The sequence below is a fragment of the Dendrobates tinctorius genome, unplaced genomic scaffold (genome assembly GCF_039654945.1).
Source record: "Dendrobates tinctorius isolate UK_male_01 unplaced genomic scaffold, ASM3965494v1 ptg000165l, whole genome shotgun sequence".
NCBI lineage: Eukaryota > Metazoa > Chordata > Amphibia > Anura > Dendrobatidae > Dendrobates > Dendrobates tinctorius.
Genome location: NW_027361832.1, coordinates 7,705,225 through 7,728,198, shown reverse-complemented (window position 1 = coordinate 7,728,198; position 22,974 = coordinate 7,705,225). Strand labels below are relative to the sequence as shown.

At 47.2% G+C, this 22,974-nt stretch overlaps 1 protein-coding gene across 3 annotated transcripts in view; it reads left to right on the top strand.

The window, feature by feature from the left end:
* Nucleotides 1–22,974, top strand: part of VPS13B (vacuolar protein sorting 13 homolog B) — a 1,297,298-nt gene that overhangs the window by 1,119,850 nt on the left and 154,474 nt on the right. For all 3 annotated transcript variants that reach the window (XM_073550458.1, XM_073550457.1, XM_073550459.1), the window contains exon 43: nucleotides 16,908–17,069. In XM_073550458.1, the coding sequence (XP_073406559.1) occupies nucleotides 16,908–17,069 (162 nt within the window). The remainder of the gene's footprint in view (nucleotides 1–16,907; nucleotides 17,070–22,974) is intronic.

The window sequence follows — 22,974 nt, the reverse complement described above, 5'->3', positions numbered from 1 at the left end:
AGAAGATAAAACATCTGTTTTATATCAAACCTTCTTTTTTAAGGGCATTCCATGGCTGCGCTTGTTGCAAGAGGACATATGTAAAACAAGAGCTAGTGTGATCTAAATCCTCGCAGCTGGTTCAGATATCCCTGTAAAACGCTGTTTTTAGTGTCATGTTTTCAATAGTGCACTTAAACGAAGAGTTGTATTTTTTGTTTGCCTTCTTATTGGCTACAGAGGAACATCCAGAGTCATTAGACCGCTTCCATGCAGCCCATTGGTAACCGGATACAGGGATTTTTAACCTGGTCGGACACCTGCCTTTTTATAGTGAATTCCGCCTAAAAATTTGAGGGGGAGACTTTCTGTGCCTCAACATCTTAAACAGGTTTGTATTTTAGTAAGAAGCCCTAAATCTATAGAGACGCCTCTTATTAAATGTGGTTCATCTTGAGATGTCGTACAGGGGTTGTCTCATCTCAGTAAATGGGTAAAATTGCATAGAGCTTGTAAAAAAAAAAAAACAAGCAATTTTTCAATTCTGTGGTATACAGCTTGTTGCCAATATGGTAGGTCTTCTAGGCAAGGATCTCACATTTGCAGGCTGAAGTTGGTGGGACTTTAGTGTCCCTGTGCTTCTCTCAAGCTGACTCTCCTAGCAGCATGGGAGAGCGCACAGATAGGACCAGCAGCTCAGCCATGCTACGGCTCCATCTGTCAGTTCCTGGAGGTAGGGACATGGCAAAGCTCATTTTAAAGGGTTTTCAATGATGCTTAGCCCATAGGCTAAGCTGATTTTTATTTATCCTTTTTGTGTCCAGTTCCGCCTCTCTGCTGCATCAGCGGGGGACATCACTTTGGCATGGCTGCAGCCAATCGCAGTTCATGCAGAGTCACTGAGCTCCGCAATCGGCTGCACTCTGTAGTTGTGATGTCAACATTTCAACTGATCAACAATACCGAAGTAGCGGCAGCGAGTCCACGCTGGACCTGGGGATGGTGAGCATAGCTTAGCTTGTTATTCTATACATATGGTCTCAAAAAAAAATATTTGAAATGGGGTAACCCCTTTTAAAGCCAAAAAATGTTTTTCCGCTTGCCCCTAAAGAGTAACATTTTAATTTTTATTTCATAAATAGTAAAAATGAAAATAAGAATTTTTGCAACAGAGAAATCTGCTTTTTCTCTAGTCACCTTCCACGACAGCCACCTTGGAGGTTGTCTCTCCTCCCTAATAGGGGACAGGAACACAAAGAGGTTAAATAACCCTCCCCTTCCTGCTACCGCAGTGTTTTCCTGTCCCCTATCGGGGCATGAAGAGGTCACAAGGGGCTGCCGTGGCCAGCGAGCGGAGCCCTATTTACTTACCGAAGCTGGGCAGCCGAGGTCGGGGGGGTTCGCCTCTCCTCCTCCATGGGCTGCTCCCGTCTCCACCGCGGGTGTGACTCGGGACATGGCCGCACTTCCCGCACCCTCCGGGGTAAAGCGGGGCGGTACGGTGCCTGCCGGGGTCCTGCACAGCTCCCCGGCTTCCTCCTTCCTCCCAGCGCCACATTGGAGCCGCGGCGCGCGCGTCAGAGGGGGCGGGCAGTTGATCGGCAGTGACGCGCACTTCCGGTTTGCGGCCTCCGGCGTCCTGAGAAGGGGAAACGCGCGCCGGCACCCGGGGAGACCCGGGAAACGAATACAATGGCGGCGGGGGTCGAGCACATCCTCCCCAGGGACGGGGAGGAGGGAGGAGCACCTGGTGAATGAACGCCGCAATCACCCTTAAAAGAGTGCAGCAGCTCCAGGTAAGCGCAGAGTGTGGTGTGTGCAGCATGGACGGTGAGAAGCCCTCAACAGCCCCATCTGCGGAGCCCAGCGTTCCCCCTCCTACAGTGAGTAGTGGGGCTGGTCCCTTGCCTGTCAAACAATCCGGTGGCACAGGTCTGAGTAAGCCTTCTCCTCTTCTTGCAGGTAGACAAGGCCTCTGTCCCTAAAAACCCCCGCAAGTGTAGTATATGTGGTGCCAGGTTTCCTTCTGACTACAGAAAGAAGTTATGTCAGCCTTGTACGCAAAATATACTGCTTACCGAGCAACCCTCGCTGTTTGACAGCATAAAGATTCTCATTAGACAGGAGGTTCAGACCTCCATAGCAGCCCAAACCCCGGCCCAGGGCCCTACCCCAAAAAAGAGCAAAAGGGCAGTTATGGAAGCCGACTCAGACTCGGGAGAGGCCCGTTCCTTGGGGTCAGAGGAGATTTGGGAAGATGAGGGCTCCACGTCCACCTCCAGTCATGATACAAAAAAATACTATTTCTCCTCTGAGGATATGGAGGAGTTAGTTTCCATGGTAAGAAATACCATGGGATTGGAGGAGGAGGAGGTCAGGCTCTCAGTCCAGGATGAGATGTTTGGAGGGTTGAAACCCAGAGGTAGGAAGGGTTTCCCAGTTCATGAGGTTACACAGGATTTAATAGCTCAGGAGTGGTCCTCCCCCGAGAAAGCACTTACGGTGCCCTCTGAGCTAAAAAATCGGTTCCCTCTAGAAGGTGATAGTTCAATTTGGGAGATCCCTAAGATAGACGTCCAAGTCTCTAAAGTCACTAAGAAGACGTCCTTGCCCTTTGAGGATGCCTCCCAATTGAAGGATCCGATGGATCGCAAAATAGAAAGCCATCTTAAAAAGTCCTGGGAAGCCTCTACGAACCTGCTCAAAGCAAATATTGCATCCACCAGCATAGCCAGATCGTTGTTTTTCTGACTATGTACGTTGGAAGACCACCTGTCGGGGGGTACCCCAAGAGAGGAAATCTTACACTCCCTGTCAATCCTCCAAAAGGCAACAGGCTATTTAGCTGACACTTCAGGGGAAACGGTACGGGTGGCAGCAAAGTCCCTAGTCCTTTCAAACTCGGCAAGGAGAGCCTTATGGCTGAAGTCATGGGGAGGCGCCATCACTTCCAAGACGAAACTATGTGCCATCCCCTTCCAGGGACACCACGTGTTCGGGCCGGTCCTCGATGACATTCTTGAGAAGGCTTCTGACAAGAATAAGGCACTGCCGGAACAGAAACCCACCAAAAGGCATTTTTTTTGTCCCTCAAGGGAACAGACTTCTTAAAGGACGTTCGGAGGGAAGGGCAAAACGGGTCGTTGGAGCTACTCGAAAGGGGATAAAGGAAGAAACATCCTTGTGCCCCAACAGCAGCAGCCCCCGGAAAAGCAGTGACTCCCGGGTAGGGGGTCGACTCACTCAGTTTTTCGCCCAGTGGCAGGCCGCGACCTCGAACCAGTGGGTCCTGCACACTATACAGTTTGGGCTAAAACTGGAGTTCGAGCACCCCCCCCCCCCCCGCATGCCCTAAGGATTACCCCAGCGCAATCCCCAAGTCTGCAAAACGTTCTGTAGCTTCAGATAGAAGAACTGCTACGGGAAGAAGTGGTCTCGTATGTACCTCCACAAGAGGAGGGCAGGGGACATAATTCTCGCCTGTTCCTGATAAAGAAACCCTCAGGAAAACACAGGCTCATTATAAATCTAAAGCCCTTAAACCACTTCATCAAATATCAAAGGTTCAAGATGGAGTCAGTGAGATCAGCGATTCCTCTTATTGGACGAGGCTGGCAAATGGCGACAATAGACCTAAAGGATGCGTATTACCACGTACACATTCATCCGGACCACCGGAAGTTTCTGAGGTTTGCGGTCGCCCACGGCCGAGGAATCAGCCACCTTCAGTTCAATGCCCTGCTGTTTGGGGTATCCCCAGCATCAAGGGTGTTCACGAAGATCATGAAAGAGGCAGTCATCTTCATTCGACTTCAGGGGATATGCATCGTACCGTACCGGCTGAACCAGGACGTATCAAGAACCCTACAGATTCTCGAAACTCTAGGGTGGATACCAAATCTCCAGAAGTCGGCCCTCTGTCCTTCCCTGAGGAAAAATTTTTTTGGGAATTCTCTTGGATTCAGATAAGAGGACATCCTTTCTTCCCGAAGATCGTCAAAAAGACCTTCGGCAGAAAATAATCCGGTTCAGAGACCAAAGGGCGCCGACGCTGAGGGACGCCATGTCCATCCTGGGTTCTCTGACAACGTACATTCAACCGGTGTCCTGGGCACAAGCTCACACGTGAGTCCTCCAGTCGTATGCCCTAATAAATATGAAGAAACCTGGCAAAAAAGGTTCTTCTTCCAGGACATGTAAAATCAGCCCTCGGGTGGTGGCTGAGCTGCCGAAACCTGAGGCGAGGAGTAAGCTGGGATCAGCTTCCTCTAAGAATACTATGTACCGATGCCAGTCTGAGGGGCTGGGGAGCTGTGATCGAAGATTCATTCTTCCAGGGGCAGTGGCCCCAGAACTTAAAGGCCGGGTCTTCAAACCTAAGAGAGTTGACGGCGGTGGAAGAGTCACTGAAGGCCTCATCAGCCCTGGTCATGAACCATCATGTTCGGATATACTCCGACAACGTGACCACGGTGGCATATCTCAGGCATCAAGGGGGCACAAGGTACGCCAGCCTAAAGAAAGTAGCAGCAAGGATCTTCCTCTGGGCAGAGAAGCACCTGTTATCCATTTCTGCAGTACACCTGAAGGGGTCGGAAAACATCCAGGCAGACTTCCTGAGCAGGAAGGACGTCCATCCAGGAGAATGGTGTCTGAACCAAGAGGTTTTCCAGGCTCTAGCCTCAAGATGGGGGGACCCAGAAGTCGACCTGTTCGCGAATGCACAAAATACAAAGGCGGCGACCTATTTCTCCCTCAGTCCCACGTACGGAGCCCGGGGGGGCGGATGCTTTTGCCCATCCATGGGTCTTCAGACTGGCCTACGCCTTTCCCCCTTTTCCAATACTGGCAAGAACGTTACAAAAGGTCAGGGCAGACGGAGTCACGACGATCCTAGTGGCTCCCATGTGGCCAGGACGAAGCTGGTACAGCGCTCTGTTGGACATGGCCCAGGAATGTCCCTTGCTTTTACCCCAGAATACCGACCTCCTTTTTCAGGGTCCATTGCTACACCCGAACCCAGCCAAGCTATGTCTAGCAGCCTGGTTATTGAGGCCAACATTCTGAATGCCAAAGGATTGTCGGATGAAGTAATCCGGACCCTTCAAAAAAGTAGAAAGCCGATAACGAATGCAATTTACGGGAAGAAATGGGAAAAATTTTCCTCCTGGTGCCTCCTGAGGGTCCCTGACCCCGCCCATCCAAATATTGCCCAGATACTAGACTTCCTACAGAAAGGGTTAGATCTAGGGCTTACTCCGAGTATGCTTAAAACAGTGTTTCTTGTGGCAATCACATCAGCTAGACGGTGGGGGAGCTACAGGCCCTTTCGGTACAGGAACCTTATCTCCTACTCAATTCAGACAGTATAGTACTACGCCTAGACCCCTCCTTTATGCCCAAGGTGGTGTCAGACTTTCAAAGAAGCCAGGATATCGTGTTGCCCTCATTTTGCCCAAATCCTTCTAACCCGAAGGAAGCGAAATTTCATACCCTGGATGTCCGCAGGGTAGTTTTCCGTTACCTCGAAGCAACCAAGGATTGGAGAATCTATCAGAACCTGTTCCTTCAGTATTCAGGAAGAAATAAGGGGAAGAAGGCGGCAAAGAACACGATAGCAGGCTGGATCAAGCAGTCCATCTCTCTGGCATATTCTTCAAGACATCTCTCTCCTCCCTAGTCGTTAAAAGCCCACTTCACTCGATCGGTCGCTACGTCCTGGGCAGCAAGAGGAAATACGTCTTTGGAGCAGATATGCAGAGCGGCCACCTGGTCCTCTGTGCACACCTTTACTAGACACTATAGACTGGATTTCAATAGGGATCTGACATTCGACAGACGTGGCTTGCAAGCCGTAGTCCCTCCCTAATAAATTAACTTTGGCATGACTCCAAGGTGGCTGTCGTGGAAGGTGACTAGAGAAAATAGAATTAAACTTACTGGTAATTCGGTTTCTAGGAACCTTCCACGACAGCACTAATTTCCCTCCCTGTATAATATGTTTACCTGATGATTCCTGCTCTACTGGCGGTAACTATTCATGCTAGTATTTTCAGAAAAACCCTGAGGTAGCAGAAAGGGGGGGGTTATTTAACCTCTTTGTGTTCCTGTCCCCTATTTCCCCTATTAGGGCGGAGAGACAACCTCCAAGGTGGCTGTCATGGAAGGTTCCTAGAAACCGAATTACCGGTAAGTCTGAAGGTACTGTCACACTTAGCGATGTACCAGCGATCCCGACCAGCGATATGACGCCACACAGGCAGATCTCTACTTACTTGTCACACTACGCGATCCTGCGTCCTCCCGCCCGGCTCCACACTCGTCGCTCGTCTCTCCACAGGAAGCGCCGCAGGAAGCTGACGACGAGAAACAGTCCTGGACGTTCTCGTGCGATCAGCGATAACCAGCGGGGGAGCGGGTCGTAGGTAAGTATCAGACATAGCGATATCGCTAGAAATATCGCTATAACGTCACAAGTTATAGCGATATTGCTAGCGATATCGCTTAGTGTGACAGGCCCTTAATTCTATTTTTTCTCCACCAGGATTGCACTTTCATTTTTAAAATTATTAATTCAAGGGTAAAATCTGCATTCAGCTAAGGCTAGTTAGACATTTGCGTACCCTGGAGCTGCGGAGGGATGCGGACATCTTCAGTTAAGCTCCACCCACGGCTGCACCTCCTCCGGTCAGCTCCTCCGTCGGCATATGGCTGCCTGCTGGCCTGCGTACCCTATCTTTAGCATTTGGTACGCAGGCTGTGCCGCAGTATGCGGATGCCGCCACATGCGTCGCTTTGACGGTGCGGCAACCGCACCAAAATGCAACACATTGTGTTCGGCACAGGTCGCCGCACCGACAAAACGACGCATGCGGCAGCATCCGCATACTGCGGCACGGCCTGCGTACCTAATAAATTTCGTTCAACTTCACAGTTGTGTCCCACTTGTTGTTGATTCTTCACCAAAAATATTCATTTTGCTTTCTTTATGCTTGAAGCATGATATGTGGGAAAAGATAGAAAAGTTCCAGGGGGCCGAATACTTTCGCAAGGCATTGTATATGTATGTGTATATATACATACACACAGTGCCTTGCGAAAGTATTCGGCCCCCTGGAACTTTTCTATCTTTTCCCACATATGCTTCAAGCATAAAGATACCAAAATGTAAAGATACCATATATATATATAGCTCTGGCAAAAATTGAGACCACTTTCAAATGTTTAGTTTGTCTGAATTTTCTCTTTATAGGTATATTTTTGAGTAAAATGTAAATTGTTCTTTTAGTCTATCAACTTCTGACATGTCTCAGAATTTCCAAGCAAAAAATGTTGTATTTTTATTCGGTCGTCCATGACAGCACCACCTGAGAGAGGGGATCCACCCCTTAGGAACAGGAAACCTACAGATACAAAAGGGTGACACCTCTCCCACGCATCAGTTGGTTTCCTGTTCCTAGAGGACAGGACTCTCTACAGATCGTCCGTCATGGAGTCGTCGTTGAGTACCCAGGCCGGCTGACCGACTCAGGTAGCGAGGGGGTCTCCTACCTCGGTCAGTGCGGGGTCCCTGGAAGCGCCACGGTGGGGCCGGGTAGGTCACCACGGCAGTGGACGGAGCAGGTGGAGCAGGGGTCCGGTGGATGCCGTCTCCAAAAACGCCAGCACCTGGTACGTATGCCCCGGTCCTGCTGCGCTCCCCCAGGCCCGGTCCTCCCGGTCAGTGCTGGCCCCTGGCGGGCTCATGGCGGCGTGCGCAGAGGGGCAGTGGGGCATTCCGGCTTGGAGGCGCTGCGCGGCTCCTTCGCGCGCGCTCCCGCAGGGCTCTGATGAGCGGCGGAAGTGACGCGGCGGAAGGGGCGGAGCGATAGCGCCGATACCGGAAGTCGGGTGCCGGCCGGCCTCCGGCGCGCGCCGCGGGTGCATGCCCGTCCAGGGGTCGCGCGGCGACCCGGGTAAGGCGAGGGGGGCCGGAGCATGGGGGAGGGAGTGCGGAAAGCCAGGTGGGTGGTGCTATGGCAGGATACCTGCTGACCCGGACACCAGGAGGCCATATAAGGCAGATGGGGATGCCGCTGGGGTGCTTCTGAAGGCCCCAGCAATGGATTCAACGGAAGCCCCCTTGGACCGGCAGGTCGAGGCGCAGGAGCGCCCGCAAAAACAGGCCACGACAAAACCGCTTGCGAGTGGCCAGCAGAAAAAACAGAGACGAACTAGCGACCAGAGCCGCGAAAGTTCCTCCAGAAAGGACCCCCCTGCCTCCCTCCGTGATCCGGTACCTGCTTCATCTGCATGGGTAAGAGATCTCCGTGAATGTACCCTGATGCAGTGTTCCCTTATGTTTTTTTTCAGGGGAAGAAGGCTACGGGAAAACAGAAGCACAGGGAATGTGCCCTCTGTAGTTCCCCCCTACCAGATGGCCACCCTAAAAAATTATGCCAACCATGCATTCGGCAAACGGTAGGGGTTATTAAAGACAGGGAGTCCAGGGGTAGATTGTCAGGCCCTTATACTCTCCCCCGTTTATGCAGGTAGCGGAAGAGACACCTGACTTCACTTCGAACCTGAGAGAGATGATCAGGGCAGAAATGAAAGTCTTACCTCAAAGAGAACCTTCTAGGAGAAGAGAGGCTAGTGGTTCAGGCTCCGAGACCTCAGTCGCCCCTGGGAAAGGTGACAACTCCTCGGACTCCTCGGCCTCCTCATCGTCTTCCTCGGATGAAGACTCTAGCCGGTTCTGCTTCCCCTTAGACCAGATGGACAGATTAGTGAAAGCAATACGGTCCACCATGGGGGTAGCGGACAAAAAAACGGGAACTCTCAGCACAGGACATAATGTTCGGGGGTCTAGACCCCAAAAAACGCAGAGCTTTTCCATTAAACGATAAGGTTCAGAACCTAATTGACAGAGAATGGAAGAGACCGGAAAAAAGGGGCTCCATGCCACCAGCCTTTAAGCGGAGATACCCCTTTGATAACCCGGTAGTAAACAGATGGGATAAAGCCCCGAAACTAGACGCAGCAGTAGCCAAAGCATCTAAAAAATCTGCCATACCATTTGACGATATGGCCTCCTTGAAAGATCCGCTAGATAAAAAAGCGGATTCTTTTCTTAAAGGGACATGGGAGATGTCAGCAGGCGCGTTAAGACCAGCGGTAGCTGCCACCTGTACAGCCAGATCGATGATGGTCTGGCTAGATCAGCTGGATTCCGAGCTAAAAGACGGAGCTTCAAGATCATCTATTCGGAAAAGTTTGCCGATCATTCAGAATGCCGCGGCGTTTTTAGCCGATGCTTCTGCAGACACTGCAAGAATGGCGGCTAAAGCCGCGGGTCTATCTAATGCAGCGCGAAGAGCGCTCTGGTTAAAATGTTGGCCAGGAGATATTCAAGCCCGGTCCCGTCTCTGTTCCATTCCCTGCGAGGGGGAGTACCTATTCGGCCCTGTCTTGGACGAATTGTTAGAGAAAGCTGGAGATGACAAAAAGAAATTTCCCAGTCTCCCGAACCCCTCGTTCAGACGTCCTTTTACCAGAAAAGGTTTTTTCCGGAGAAGGCCGTCCAGAGATCAGGGCAGATGGGAGGAGAAAAAAAGGAAAGGTACAGGATTCATGTTTGGAGGGGGGCGCCAGGAAGGTCCAGCTCGAGATACGAAAAAGCCGCCCCAATGACTAGTTACCCCGGTAGGAGGGAGACTAGCTGCCTTCTACCCATCCTGGTCTCTGATCTCTAATAGCAGCTGGATATTGGGGATAATAGCCGTGGGACTACGACTAGAGTTTTCTAGGGTTCCCCTTGATCAGTTTAAAATCACCCCACTCAGGTCGTCTGCTTCAGAGCAAGCTGCCCTGGAGGCCGAGGTTCATGACCTGTGCGCCAAAAAAGTCCTGATAGAGGTTCCAGAGGCAGAATGGGGGAAGGGATTCTACTCCCCTCTGTTCCTGGTCTGCAAACCAGACAGCTCCTTTAGGACAATAATAAACCTTAAGGCCCTCAACAAGTTTTTGGTCATACGTCCTTTTAAAATGGAAACAATTAAATCTGCAATAAAATTGCTGTTCCAAAACTGCTTTATGGTGGTGTTAGATCTGAAAGACGCATACTACCATATACCCATCCATGCAGACCATCAGCGGTTTCTCAGAGTGGCGGTTCAGTTGGATGGGTCAATTCGACATTTCCAATATGCGGCCCTCCCTTTTGGAGTGGCAGTCGCTCCCCGAGTGTTTACTAAAGTAATAGCGGAGGTCATGGCCCATCTACGTGAATCGAACATTCTGGTGATCCCCTACCTGGATGATTTTCTTATTGTAGGTAAAACGGCGAATCATTGTTCACAACAGCTACAAAAGGCAATGTCCGCCCTAGAACGGTTAGGATGGTTGCTGAACGTCAAAAAGTCTCGGTTGCAACCAATGAAAGTCCAACAATTCTTGGGCCTAACCCTGGATTCTGAAAAACAGGAATGCCGTCTGCCCCCGGAGAAGCTTGTTCGCCTCCGTTATCAGATCCTGAACGCCTCCAATAACCCCACCATGTCCCTCAGGAAAGCCATGTCCCTTCTAGGCTCTCTTTCGGCCTGTATCCCGGCAGTCCAGTGGGCCCAGTTTCATGCAAGGAAACTACAGAGCGAGGTCTTATTACATCAAAAGGTCCTTGGGGGTTACTTGGAGGGTCAGCTAACCTTGTCCCATAACACAAGGGAGTCCCTAGAGTGGTGGTTAGACAAGGATAACTTGTCTAAAGGGGTGCCCTGGGAGTATAACGTAACCCGCATAGTCACCACGGATGCTAGTCCTTACGGTTGGGGAGCTCATATGGGTGAAATATTAGTCCAGGACCAATGGCAACATGATCAGTTAGGAATGTCATCTAACCTAAAAGAATTGACAGCAGTAGAACAGGCGGCTAAAAAGCTCCTTGTGTATCTACAGGGCCATCACGTGCGGGTGTTCTCCGACAATCAGGTCGCCGTGGCATATATCAATCACCAAGGTGGGACCCGTTCCAGACCCCTGATGATTGTAGCAGAGCGGTTGTTCCATCTAGCAGAACAATACTTTCTATCTTTAACAGCGTTGCATATAAAAGGAAGAGACAACATCACGGCAGACTTTTTAAGCCGCAATCAGCTAAAGCAAGGGGAATGGTCCCTAAACTCCTCCATATTCAATCTGATTGTTCAAAAGTGGGGATATCCAGAGGTAGACCTCTTCGCCACCAGAGACAACAGGCAATTGAAACAATTCTGCTCCCTAAATCCCAGAGAGAATCCTCTGGCGGTAGATGCCTTCCTGATAAAGTGGGACTTCAAACTAGCCTACGCCTTCCCTCCCCTATCTCTTCTGCCCCTGGTGATGAGGAAAATCAGGAAAGACAGAGCGAGGGTTATAGTCATCGCTCCATTTTGGCCCAGGAGAGCATGGTTCTCATGCCTCAGGACCATGTCGGTGTCCGATCCTTGGGTTCTGCCGGACATCCCGGATCTCCTGTCCCAGGGCCCAGTCTTCCATCCTCAGGTAGCTGGCCTTCATCTGACGGCGTGGAGTTTGAACGGTCATTATTAGAAGAGAAGGGCTTCTCCGCAGACCTAGTTAACACCCTACTTAAGAGTAGAAAAATCATTACCACAAAAATTTATGTCAGAATTTGGAAGAAATTCCTTCAAAACTCAGGAGTAGTCGCTGGAGATTCAGCGCCTATAATGCAGATATTAGAGTTCCTACAAAAAGGTCTGGACATGGGGCTCTCTACCAGTACCCTTAAAGTACAAGTGTCAGCCTTGGGGGCTCTGTTTAGCTGTAACATCGCTGGTAATTATTGGGTAAGCAGGTTCATTAAGGCGGCAGGTAGATCCAGGCCAATAATGAAGGATAGGTTCATGCCGTGGGACTTGAACCTAGTCCTCACTGCTATGACAGAGACCCCATTCGAACCTATCTCGTCGGCTTCCCTAAAAAACCTGTCCCTCAAGGTAGCCTTCCTGGTAGCTCTAACATCAGCCCGCAGAATAAGCGATATCCAGGCTTTATCTAGGTGTCCTCCTTATTTACAGTTCAAAGAGGATAGGGTAATACTTAGACCTGACCCAGCGTACTTGCCGAAGGTAGTGTCTAGTTTCCATAGGACACAGGAAATAGTTCTTCCATCCTTCCTCCCTAATCCAACTAACGAGAAGGAAAAGAAACTACACACCCTGGATGTCAGGAGAGGCCTCATAGAATATCTGACAGTCACCGATCCCTGGAAGAAAGATAATGCCCTATTTATCTCTCATCAAGGCCCCAGCAAAGGTTGTAGAGCATCAAAAAATACACTAGCCAGATGGATTAGAGAGGCGATTTCAATAGCATACACCTCAAAGGGCAGGTCGCCACCCGGGAAGCTGAGGGCGCATTCCACCAGAGCCATGGCAACCTCATGGGCCGAAAGATCAGAAGTCTCCATTGACCAGATTTGTAAGGCGGCTACTTGGTCCTCTCCGAGCACCTTTTATAGTCATTATAGGCTAGACCTGGGTGCTTCCACAGACCTCTCTTTTGGTATAAGGGTGCTGCAGGCTGTAGTCCCTCCCTAAAGCTGATATTACTCTCTGTAAATCTCTCAGGTGGTGCTGTCATGGACGACCGAATAAAGTCTTAGTTACTCACCGGTTAACGGTATTTTTCGGAGTCCATGACAGCACCCGTATATTCCCTCCCTTATAGTTTGATTGGGGTGTGCACGTCTATTTCTTGTATATGCTCACTGGTGGTAAAAGTTTATAATTGTAAAGAATACTGTTCATAAATCATGCATTAACCTTGGAAGTCCTCTTGTGCTCTGTAATCCAACTGATGCGTGGGAGAGGTGCCACCCTTTTGTATCTGTAGGTTTCCTGTTCCTAAGGGGTGGATCCCCTCTCTCAGGTGGTGCTGTCATGGACTCCGAAAAATACCGTTAACCGGTGAGTAACTAAGACTTTTCTCTGACAGAAAAATGGTCAAAATAAAAAAAACCCAGTGCATTCAGACCTCAAATAATGCTAAGAAAACAGGTTCATAATAATTTAGAAATATATATTAGGGGTGCTAGTACTTGGAGAGGAATATCCGCTGCAAGACAAACAACACACCACTATGTTGTGATTTAAAATCCAAATAATAAATATGTCTGTGCAAAATAATCCACATAAATCCAAACACCACCCTAATTGTAGGGCTGTCAAATAATACCATGCGACAATGAATTACAGAAAAATAAAAGCGTCTTAGATAATCAGATAAATACATAAAATGAAAATTCCAGAAGTATTTATATTCTAAAAATACCGCAGTCCTGGACTTCACCCCAATTGAGACAACACCATATAAAAATAGGTTGCATAAATTGCAAAATAAATTGATAAAATAAGATGACAATCAAAAATATGCAATAAACATATGTGTTCTAAGGACAGTATAAGAAGAGTGTATATATATATACCTTAGATGCATTCAGTAGAGCACTCGAAGCCACGCGGTGGGGCCCGGAGTAGAGCGATTACATATGAGCTGATGTGATTAAAGCTCCATCGCTGCAATGGTTCTAAGGTGCTGTATTATGCACTTACAGTATTTGAAAAGAGAGTCACAGCACGTTATTAAAAGCTGCTGCTAGGAGAACTGTCCCGGCCGGTGACAGTCTCTTAATTACTCACTGCTCCCTCGGTGCGCCGACGTTTTTCACAGCACGGTGCCGCCGGCTGCAAGGAAGTAACAGGACCTTCGTGACGTTGTAAGTCCCGTGATTGAATCCAGCAAGTTAGTACGGACCAATTCCTTCCTACCGGTTTCAGAAGTGCACGGCTTCCTTCACCAGGGATGGTCCGTTGTAGGAATAGTCCTCTTTTAAACCTGCGGTTCTGATTTCAGTGTATTAACCTATTAAACGCTGCTCTTACTACTAATTGAACGCAAAGAGTTCAACTTCGGAATTAAGTCCCCTTGGCATTAGGGAGTCCAGATTGAAGATCCATTGACTTTCAGCGCGGGACATTTTTTTAATAAAGTCCCCTCTCCTACTATCTTTCCGGACAATTTGTACCCCGGTAATAGTAATCCCTGCAGTGGATCCCATGTGATAGTCAGCAAAATGCTTTGATAGTGGGTGTCCATTAAATTTGCATCTTATATTTCTTAGATGTTCATTTATCCGTACGCTCAATTGGCGTTTAGTCCTCCACACATATAGTTTCCCGCATGGGCATTTTAATACATAGATTGTATTACATGAAATGTGATCTCGAATAACAAACTCAGAATCTGTGTTGAATACAGTATGTTGTTTTATAGTTTTCAGGGTTTTCCAAGCTTTAGACTTACGGCAAGGATAGAAACCAGGTTCAGTAAAAAAATTGTTTTTATTTTTTGTACATCCTTTTCTAGTATTATGTTGGTTAGATGGCGCTATGAGATACCCCAAATTCTTTGCCTTTCTGTATATAAATTTTGGATGTACGGGTAATAATTCCCCTATTATTTTGTCCTCTTTCAATATTCCCCAATGAATAGAAACAATGAATAGAAACAACAATACTAATGTTTTAACTCAGGAAGACTTCAGAAGTCAATATTTTGTGGAATAACCATGATTTTTAATCACAGCTTTCATGCATCTTGGCTGCTTTCCACCAGTCTTTCACACTGCTTTTGGGTGACCTTATGCCACTCCAGGTACAAAAATTTAAGCAGTTCTTTGTTTGATGGCTTGTGACTATCCATCTTCCTCTTGATTACATTCCAGAGGTTTTCTATGGGGTTCAGGTCTGGAGAATAGACTGCCTATGACAGGGATTTGATGTGGTGGTCTCTTAATTTTTGCCAGAGCTGTGTATGTATGTATAGATGGATAGATAGATGGAATCATTATAATTTGTTATAACTACCTGTAGTTAGTTACTATGCCCAGGCAACGCTGGGCTCTTCAGCTAGTGTTTAATAAAAGAAGAAATACAAAAATGACTGCAAATTGTCTCCAGTCATGGCGATTCCCAATCCTCCTTCCTAGTCTAGAGTAAATACATGGTCACATTATAGGCATGGAGGGCATGTCACCGGGTGAATCAGGGACTTCCGAACTGTTGGATAGTATTGGACATTGGGAGGGAAGCAGTGATAGTGTTGTGTATGTCAGTAAGTGAAGCCATGTGTCACCGGCTGTACGGCTGACAGGTACCATGTAAGAACGGCTTTCCTGATTTATAAAGGGATTTTGCAATGTTAACATGAGCTACAGGAGGACATATTTCTGTAATTGTTTTAGTAATTTTCTCGTTTCCTCTCATGTCATGGGTACTTTCCACCATATGTAGAATGGTAAATGAATATCTTGTGATTTTTGTATGTAAATAGTCTTCACTAGTCCGCGGAAACTGCGGTCCATATAAAGATCGAAAAAAAAATTACATATGACCCTGTATATACTGGCCGGGTGACATCTGCCTTTTCCTCCATTGTCATCTCACAGCACTACGTTTTATGTCCTCTAATTTGCCTTTCCAGTGGGTGCATACAGTAGATATCACAGGAGCCCACTCTACTCTTATTTTAGGGGGGTCAAATGTGAACAATCCTTCCAGGTGATCCATTTCCTATATAATAGGAAATATATAGGAATATATATAAATTTTTTCTTTTTTTTTTTTCAATGAAATGGCTAAAAAGAATTAGAGTGCCCTTTTCTTCCCCGACAATAGCACCTCTCTATATCACAAGTTGTTTCTGAAATAAAAACAGGTCTTTTTTTTTTTTTTTTTCGAATTTCAGATACCTTTTTTTAACCATTTGTCGCTCCCACGGACGGGTGCCTGTGTATCTTTCTGTGCACAACGACAATATCCTGGCACTCATAAATATAGCTGGCCATAGACATTAGATCTCTGTCGGCAAAGTGATCCTTCTGCCAACAGCTGTCAGTCCGACTCTTCCATTCACAGGAGGCTCTGCTCGGCCGAATGCTCCTGTTTTCTCTGAAGCTTTTTCTTTCTATGCTGAACAAAAAGGATTGACTGCTGAAATTGAACACACCGGATCCTTCTCTCCCTGACATCCTCTATCAAGGTGTGGTGGGGGGGGGAGTCATGAGAAATCTTTTGGCCAACCACGATCTCACCAGACTCCCCCATACACAGGAATGCTCGGCAGGTTCAGCTAACTATTATCCAATGTGCATTGGGTGCCTTAAGCCAGACCCGTATATTATTATTGAAAAAACAAATGTAAAATTAAAATTGTAGGATTAAATGTAATAACAATGAATATCAAAGGAATGATGTTGATGAGACCCTGATTTCAGCGATGTGTCACTTTCTGTGCTATATGCTGTCATTTTGATACTCACATCGTTCTCTACTGCAAATCTAGCAGAGCTCTGAATGTTGAGCTCTGTATAACCCCGCCCACACTACTAATTGGCAGCTTTCTGTGTAGGCCACATAGTGACAGAAAGCTGATGATCAGTGCTGGGGGCGGGGTTACACAGAGCAGGAGGACTAGGTGGCACAAGACACACAGCCCTGTAGTACCGGACGATTAACTGGTATTCCCATAATGTTAGAATACGTACTGTAAATATATGGATTTGTTATAAGTCAGTGATAAACCACATCAAAATCACAACAGTGTGTCTTTAGTTATGCTAGTGTCCCCTATGATCATACTTGTTGAAACAACACCTTGACCTGTTAAAAAGACCTGCAGTCATGTCAAAAGTAAAAAGCGAACAGCTCCGGGATTTTAAAATTATTTGTGGCCCTGTCTTTTTTTTCTTTCTGAATGTTTTAGTGGCCCTTCCTCATAAGTGCAATGTAAAATATCTCAGAAGGGCGAACAATGGGAGTGAGCGCTGACGACAATGAGAACATATTTTACCATTTCTCTATTAAAACAGTCTGTTCCTTCTCTTTCAGAACCAGTGCCCTGAGGCCGAGGAGCTGATCTACAGTCATATTGTCGTCTGTAATGACACACAGGAGACGCTGCGGTTTGGCCAGTTGGATACTGACGAGAATATTTTGTTGGCCAGTCTCCATAGCCACCAATACTGCTGGCGCTCACACAAGTCCCCACAGGTATAAATCAAAGTGATTTCTGAACCACCCAATTTATTTGATTAAGACATTCATATATTTTCTCATGGATTCATTTTTTTCCAAATAACAAAATGAAAACAGCAAGAGGGTTTTCCCCAAAAGTATTTACTGCATCTTTCTGCACTAACACAGTCATGATTCTTAAAAGAGTTGTTCGGGAATACGTTTTCCTTCTAAAACATGCACATTTTTACTTTATTAAACACTCTGATACTCGCCTTCCCCAGCTCCACCGCTTCTTCTCTGCTGCCTCTCTGGGATTCTGTGGTGCTGTCACAACTAATCTGTACGGCCGCGCTGCATCCAATCACTGGGTGCAGCGGTGATGTAGATGAGGAGGACAAGAGCCGCTAAACCCCAGCAGTTACTTGTACTGTAATATGACCTCTCGAGTGCAACCAGTAGACAAAGACTGGAGAGGCAGCTCTGGACCTGGGGAGGGTGGGTATCGAATACTTATTATTTTTAGGTCTACATGCTGTAGGTACTAAACATCAGACCATCCCTGCTAATATAGTATCTCTAAGGCTACCTTTACACATGCCGTTTTATTTGCGGCCTGTCTTTGCGGGCCGTATTGCCGTGATTTTTGCTGTCTCCTGCAAAAAACCTTCTTGGATCGCTGTTTTTCCTTGTTATATCAAATAGCAGGGAAAAAAACGGCGATCCACAAAAACAGTGTACCGCAAAAACAAGCTGTTGTTTTTGCAGTACCATTGAAATGCATTGCGGCTGTGTCCGTAAGCCGTGTAAAATATCGAGCAAGCTCGATATTTTTTCACTGCCCTCACGGCCATACGGAGCACAGCCCTCCTACTAATTTTTGCGGGCCGTTTTTGCGGCACCATAGAAATGCATTAGGGCTGCAATAACGGCCAGTGTAAAAGCAGCCTTATAGGGTATTTGAAGGTGGATCTTCTAAACTAGACAACCCCTTAAGCTGGCATACAGATGAGATAGCTTCCATTAGACCAGGCCATTAGATATCTTCTCCATACTGATACGTTCAGCTGCGATTGTGATCGATCAAGCTGGAGGAGTTTCTGAATTGTGAGACATACATATACCGATGTGTTCACCCTTACCTTCCCAAAGTCAATACATTTTCTTGACGTGCCATGATTTGTATCACAAGCATAGATTCATGGAGCGTAGACTTCTCCCAACAAAATGCCTTAAAATCATGGGGTTTTTTTCCCGCGAAGTTGGTCATCTCGCATCACTCACATTGAGAAACGACGAGCCAAGAGGGAAGATAAGGGAGGACACATCTGTATGTTCCCAACAACACAAATATACATTGTCCTGCACATTGTTCTACGTCGTCCGTGTGTCAGTCTCTCATATTCGCTCTACATAGCTGACAAATGCAATTTCTAGGATTCTGTATATTTTATTTCCCCTCTAAAAGAAAAGATGCAATGAGCAGGTTTGCTAAAGGTCTTTGTATGTTCCTTTCGCGTAAATATAAAGCCCCGAGCTTGGATAAATAAGGCGATTGCATGTTTGGGGAATTTTTCGAGCATGACGTAAATGTCTAAATGGACCATGGACGCAAAGTAACAGACAGGGGGTGTTATCGGATTGAAGTGTAAAACGCCTTAAATCACCTTCTAAACATTCCATGACCACTTTTAGCTTCATAAACAGCTCATTACACCGGGTTCACGTAATACACAAGATGGAGTGATATGCAGCCTTTATTTATGCTTATTCCTGATGTTTTATGGCAGGTTTATTTTTTTTTTTCATGGTTATCAAATCATGGTAACAGGATTCACTTCTTATAAGAACATAAAGGGGTTTATATACATATAAAACGGCTATTACCATTTCTAGATCTTCTTATTGTACATTTTCCTATCGGAGTCTACGTATATGCTGCACAGACTGGCGGCTGTCGGTGAACGAATAGGGAGAAATATTATGTATTAATATCATCGCTTAATTCTGAAAGAGCATTTCAGCGCAGCCTTCTCATGATTGGTTGGGGGGGTCCCACGGTCATACGCCCATTAATCAGCAAGTTATCACCTATCGGTTCCAATGATAGAAATATGTTTTAAAGCCTCTCACAGAATTTTTATTTTGTGTGCTTTTGTTTTTTGTTTGTCTTATTCTTAGCCATAACTTCTTTTTTTAGCTGGAAAAGCTTTAGTTCTCAATGACACCATTGAATTTGCTATTCAATGAACTGAAAACGGTTCCAAGTGGAATGAAATGGGAACAAAATTAAATTCCGCCATTCTATTTTTTTTTTATTACCGTATATACTTGTCATGATCCCAGTGCAGGTTTTTGAGCTGCACACCGGGGGTTAATGTGTGGAGCTCTGTGCAGGTTTTGACCTGCACACTTGGGGTTAATGATTGTGGCCTCTTTCTGGTTCTGGGAGAGCTTCATAAACCCCTGGGTAGCTTCAATCCTTGCCAGTTATACTTTTGCCTTTGGCCGAGTGTACTGACCCCCGTGTGCCTGTTTGTTGCTATAGCTTGTTTATATGGTTCTGACCCGATTCTGTTTCCCGTTGTGAGTTTGCCTGTTGATTTTGTACTGCGTTATTATCTGTGTATGACTCATTGCCTGTGACCTGACTACTCTCTGCTCGCCCCTCTGGTACCTTGCAACTATCTGTGTATGACTCGTTGCCTGTGACCTGACTACTCTCTGCTCGCCCCTCTGGTACCTTGCAGCTATCTCTGTGTGTGACTCATTGGCTACGTCCTGACTATTCTCACTGTCTATGCCCTTGGTAACTTTGTCTCGCAGTTACTCTGCTAGGAATTGTCTTGCAGCTCCTAGCTCTGTGGAGTTTAGGCCACGCCCCTAGCAGTCACGTGCTTCAGGTCCTGCGGCTCTATTTAGTTGCTGCCCGCTCCACAGGTAGCTTTGAGCACTGTTCGCTTTACTCAGGACACGCGCACTGGCTCAGTGAGCAAGTTCAGTGCGGTGTCTCTGACATTATAACTGGCCTACAATTTTTTTTTTCTCTCCTCACTTCTGCAGCATGGACCCAATGTGTGCTTTATCTGAGCAGGTGAAAAGATTGACTCAGTCACTGCAGAAGCTTAGTTTGTAACACCAAGCTCTGGCCCAGTCCCAACGGCGGGTTGAGGACTCAGTTCAGGGGGTACTTTCCGCAGGCTTCCAGCAGGTGGGGAATAGAGATGTCATTTTAGTCCCACCTGAATCCCCGGTTAAATTGCCAGATATATTTTCTGGTAACAAGGATGATTTCAGGGCATTTAAGGAGGGCTGTAAGCTTTTTTTTTACTTTGAGACCCCGCTCCTCTGGAGATGAGAAACAGAGGGTGGGGGTGGTGATGTCCCTGCTTAGGGGGTCCCCACAAGCCTGGGCATTCTCACTTTCCTCTTCTGCCCCTGAGAGAATGTCTGTGGATGCATTTTTTGAAGCCTTAGGGCTTATTTATGATGAGCCTGATAGAGTGCGGTTGGCTGAGGACAAAGTAATGAGTGTCTGTCAGGGGGAGCACTCGGCCGAATGGTTCTGTACTGAATTCAGACGTTGGGCAGCGGAGATTTCCTGGAGTGATGCCACCCTTCGGGGGCTGTTCCACAGAGGCCTGTGTGAACGTCTGAAGGATGCTTTCAGAAAGTTGTGGGAAGCAGGGTGTGTTGCAGTCCGCGCTGCCGAGATTCACAAATCACCTGGGATGCAAGATGTTGTAGCAGTGTACTCCTTTATTTCCTCCTACGCGTTTCGGCGCCCTTCCTGGCACCTTCCTCAGGGATATTCGCCTGACTCCCTGGAGGATGCCATGGTCCAAGCGGTTCGCATGGATCGCAGTCTGCGGGCTAGAGGCATTATGCAACGGGATTCGCCCTTATTCTTCAGTGGAGATGAGACCCAGACTCTTCCTATGGCTATGGAGGTGAGCGCTGTCACCTGTGAGGGAAAGGAAAGAAGACGCCGCCGGGAAAAGCAGTTGTGCTTCTATTGTGGGAAATCTGGACATTGGAAGAAGGACTGCCCCTCCTGTCCGTCATCCTCCAAGATGGCGGGAAACGACTAGATCTGGGTAGTAATCGAGGAGGCTACCCAGACCTTCAGGTACAATTTTCCTCATGTGCAAAAATGGTGCTGCAGGTGGAACTGGAACTTGGTTATGGTCCTGTTCAGACTACTGCTTTTATTGACTGCGGTTCGGCTGTGAACCTGATTGATACCAAGGTTATGACTCTTAATAAGATAGGGACAGTGAGGCTTCATGATCCTCTTAAACTTGTGGCAATTGACTCATCTCCTCTTACCCAAGATGGTATCTGTTGCAGGTCTGAACTTTTTTCTCTAAAAGTGGGTTCCACTCATGTGGAGAAACTAAGTTGTCTGGTGCTAGATAACTTGCCTGCAGGACTGGTACTGGGGATGCCTTGGCTTCAACGCCATAATCCTACCATTGATTGGGTTACAGGGGAAATCACTCAATGGGGATGCAATAATAAATGTGGTAACCAGGGACATCTTGTTAATGCTGTTAAATCCGTGTCTGTGTCGTCTGTCGATCTGGAAGGTATTCCGGAGTACCTGAAAGATTTCAAAGACGTTTTTTCCGAAAGTGAGGCTGAGGCGCTGCCACCACATAGACCCTATGATTGTGCCATTGATTTAGTACCTGGAGCCAAGTTACCTAAGGCTCGATTGTTCAATTTGTCTGGGCCTGAGCGCCAAGCCATGAAGGAGTACATAGCTGAGAGTCTCCGCAAAGGGCATATCAGGCCTTCTGTGTCACCTGTGGCAGCAGGGTTCTTCTTTGTGAAGAAAAAAGATGGCGGTTTGAGGCCGTGCCTCGACTTTCGGGAACTGAACAAGATAACGGTTAGGAACTCTTACCCGCTTCCCCTCATTCCAGACTTATGTAACCAGTTAGCTGGGGCCCAATGGTTCTCCAAGTTAGATCTGCGGGGGGCCTACAATCTGATAAGGGTTCGGGAAGGGGACGAGTGGAAAACGGCATTCCTCACATCAGAAGGACTCTTTGAGAACCTGGTAATGCCATTTGGGTTAACTAATGCACCCGCTATTTTCCAAAATTTCATCAATGTTGTGTTTTCTGATCTGATAGGCCATTTTGTTATTATTTATTTGGATGATATTTTGGTGTATTCCCCGGACAGTCAATCTCACTTGCAACATCTAAAGACAGTTCTCCAGAGACTCAGGGAGAACCAATTGTTCGCCAAATTGGAAAAATGTTCGTTTTTTGTACAGGAGCTGTCTTTTTTGGGGTTGATTGTGTCCTGTGAGGGGTTTCGTATGGATCCTAAGAAGGTGCTGGCGATCGCTGACTGGGTTCAGCCTCGAGATCTCAAGGGGCTCCAGCACTTCTTAGGATTTGCGAACTATTACCGGAGATTCATTAAAGGTTTCTCACAAGTGGTGAAACCACTTACGGATCTTACCCAGAAGGGAGCTGATGTAAAAAATTGGTCTGTACTCGCTAAGGAATCCTTCTCAGCGATTAAGAAATGTTTTATGTCTGCCCCGGTGTTGGTGCAACCTGACCCGTCCAAACCATTCATTGTGGAGGTGGATGCTTCTGAAGTTGGGGTGGGGGCTGTGCTGTCCCAGGGTCCGGCCACCCTTACCAATCTCAAACCTTGTGCCTTCTTCTCCAAGAAGTTCTCTTCAGCTGAGAAAAACTATGATGTAGGCAATAGAGAACTTCTTGCGGTCAAGCTGGCGTTTGAGGAATGGAGGCACTTTTTGGAAGGGGCGGCTCACCCTATCACGGTTGTCACGGATCACAAAAATTTGGCATACCTTGAATCTGCTAAGAGGCTTACACCTAGACAGGCCCGTTGGTCACTTTTTTTTTTCACGATTTCAGTTCTCAATTACTTTTCGACCGGGGTCCAAAAATGT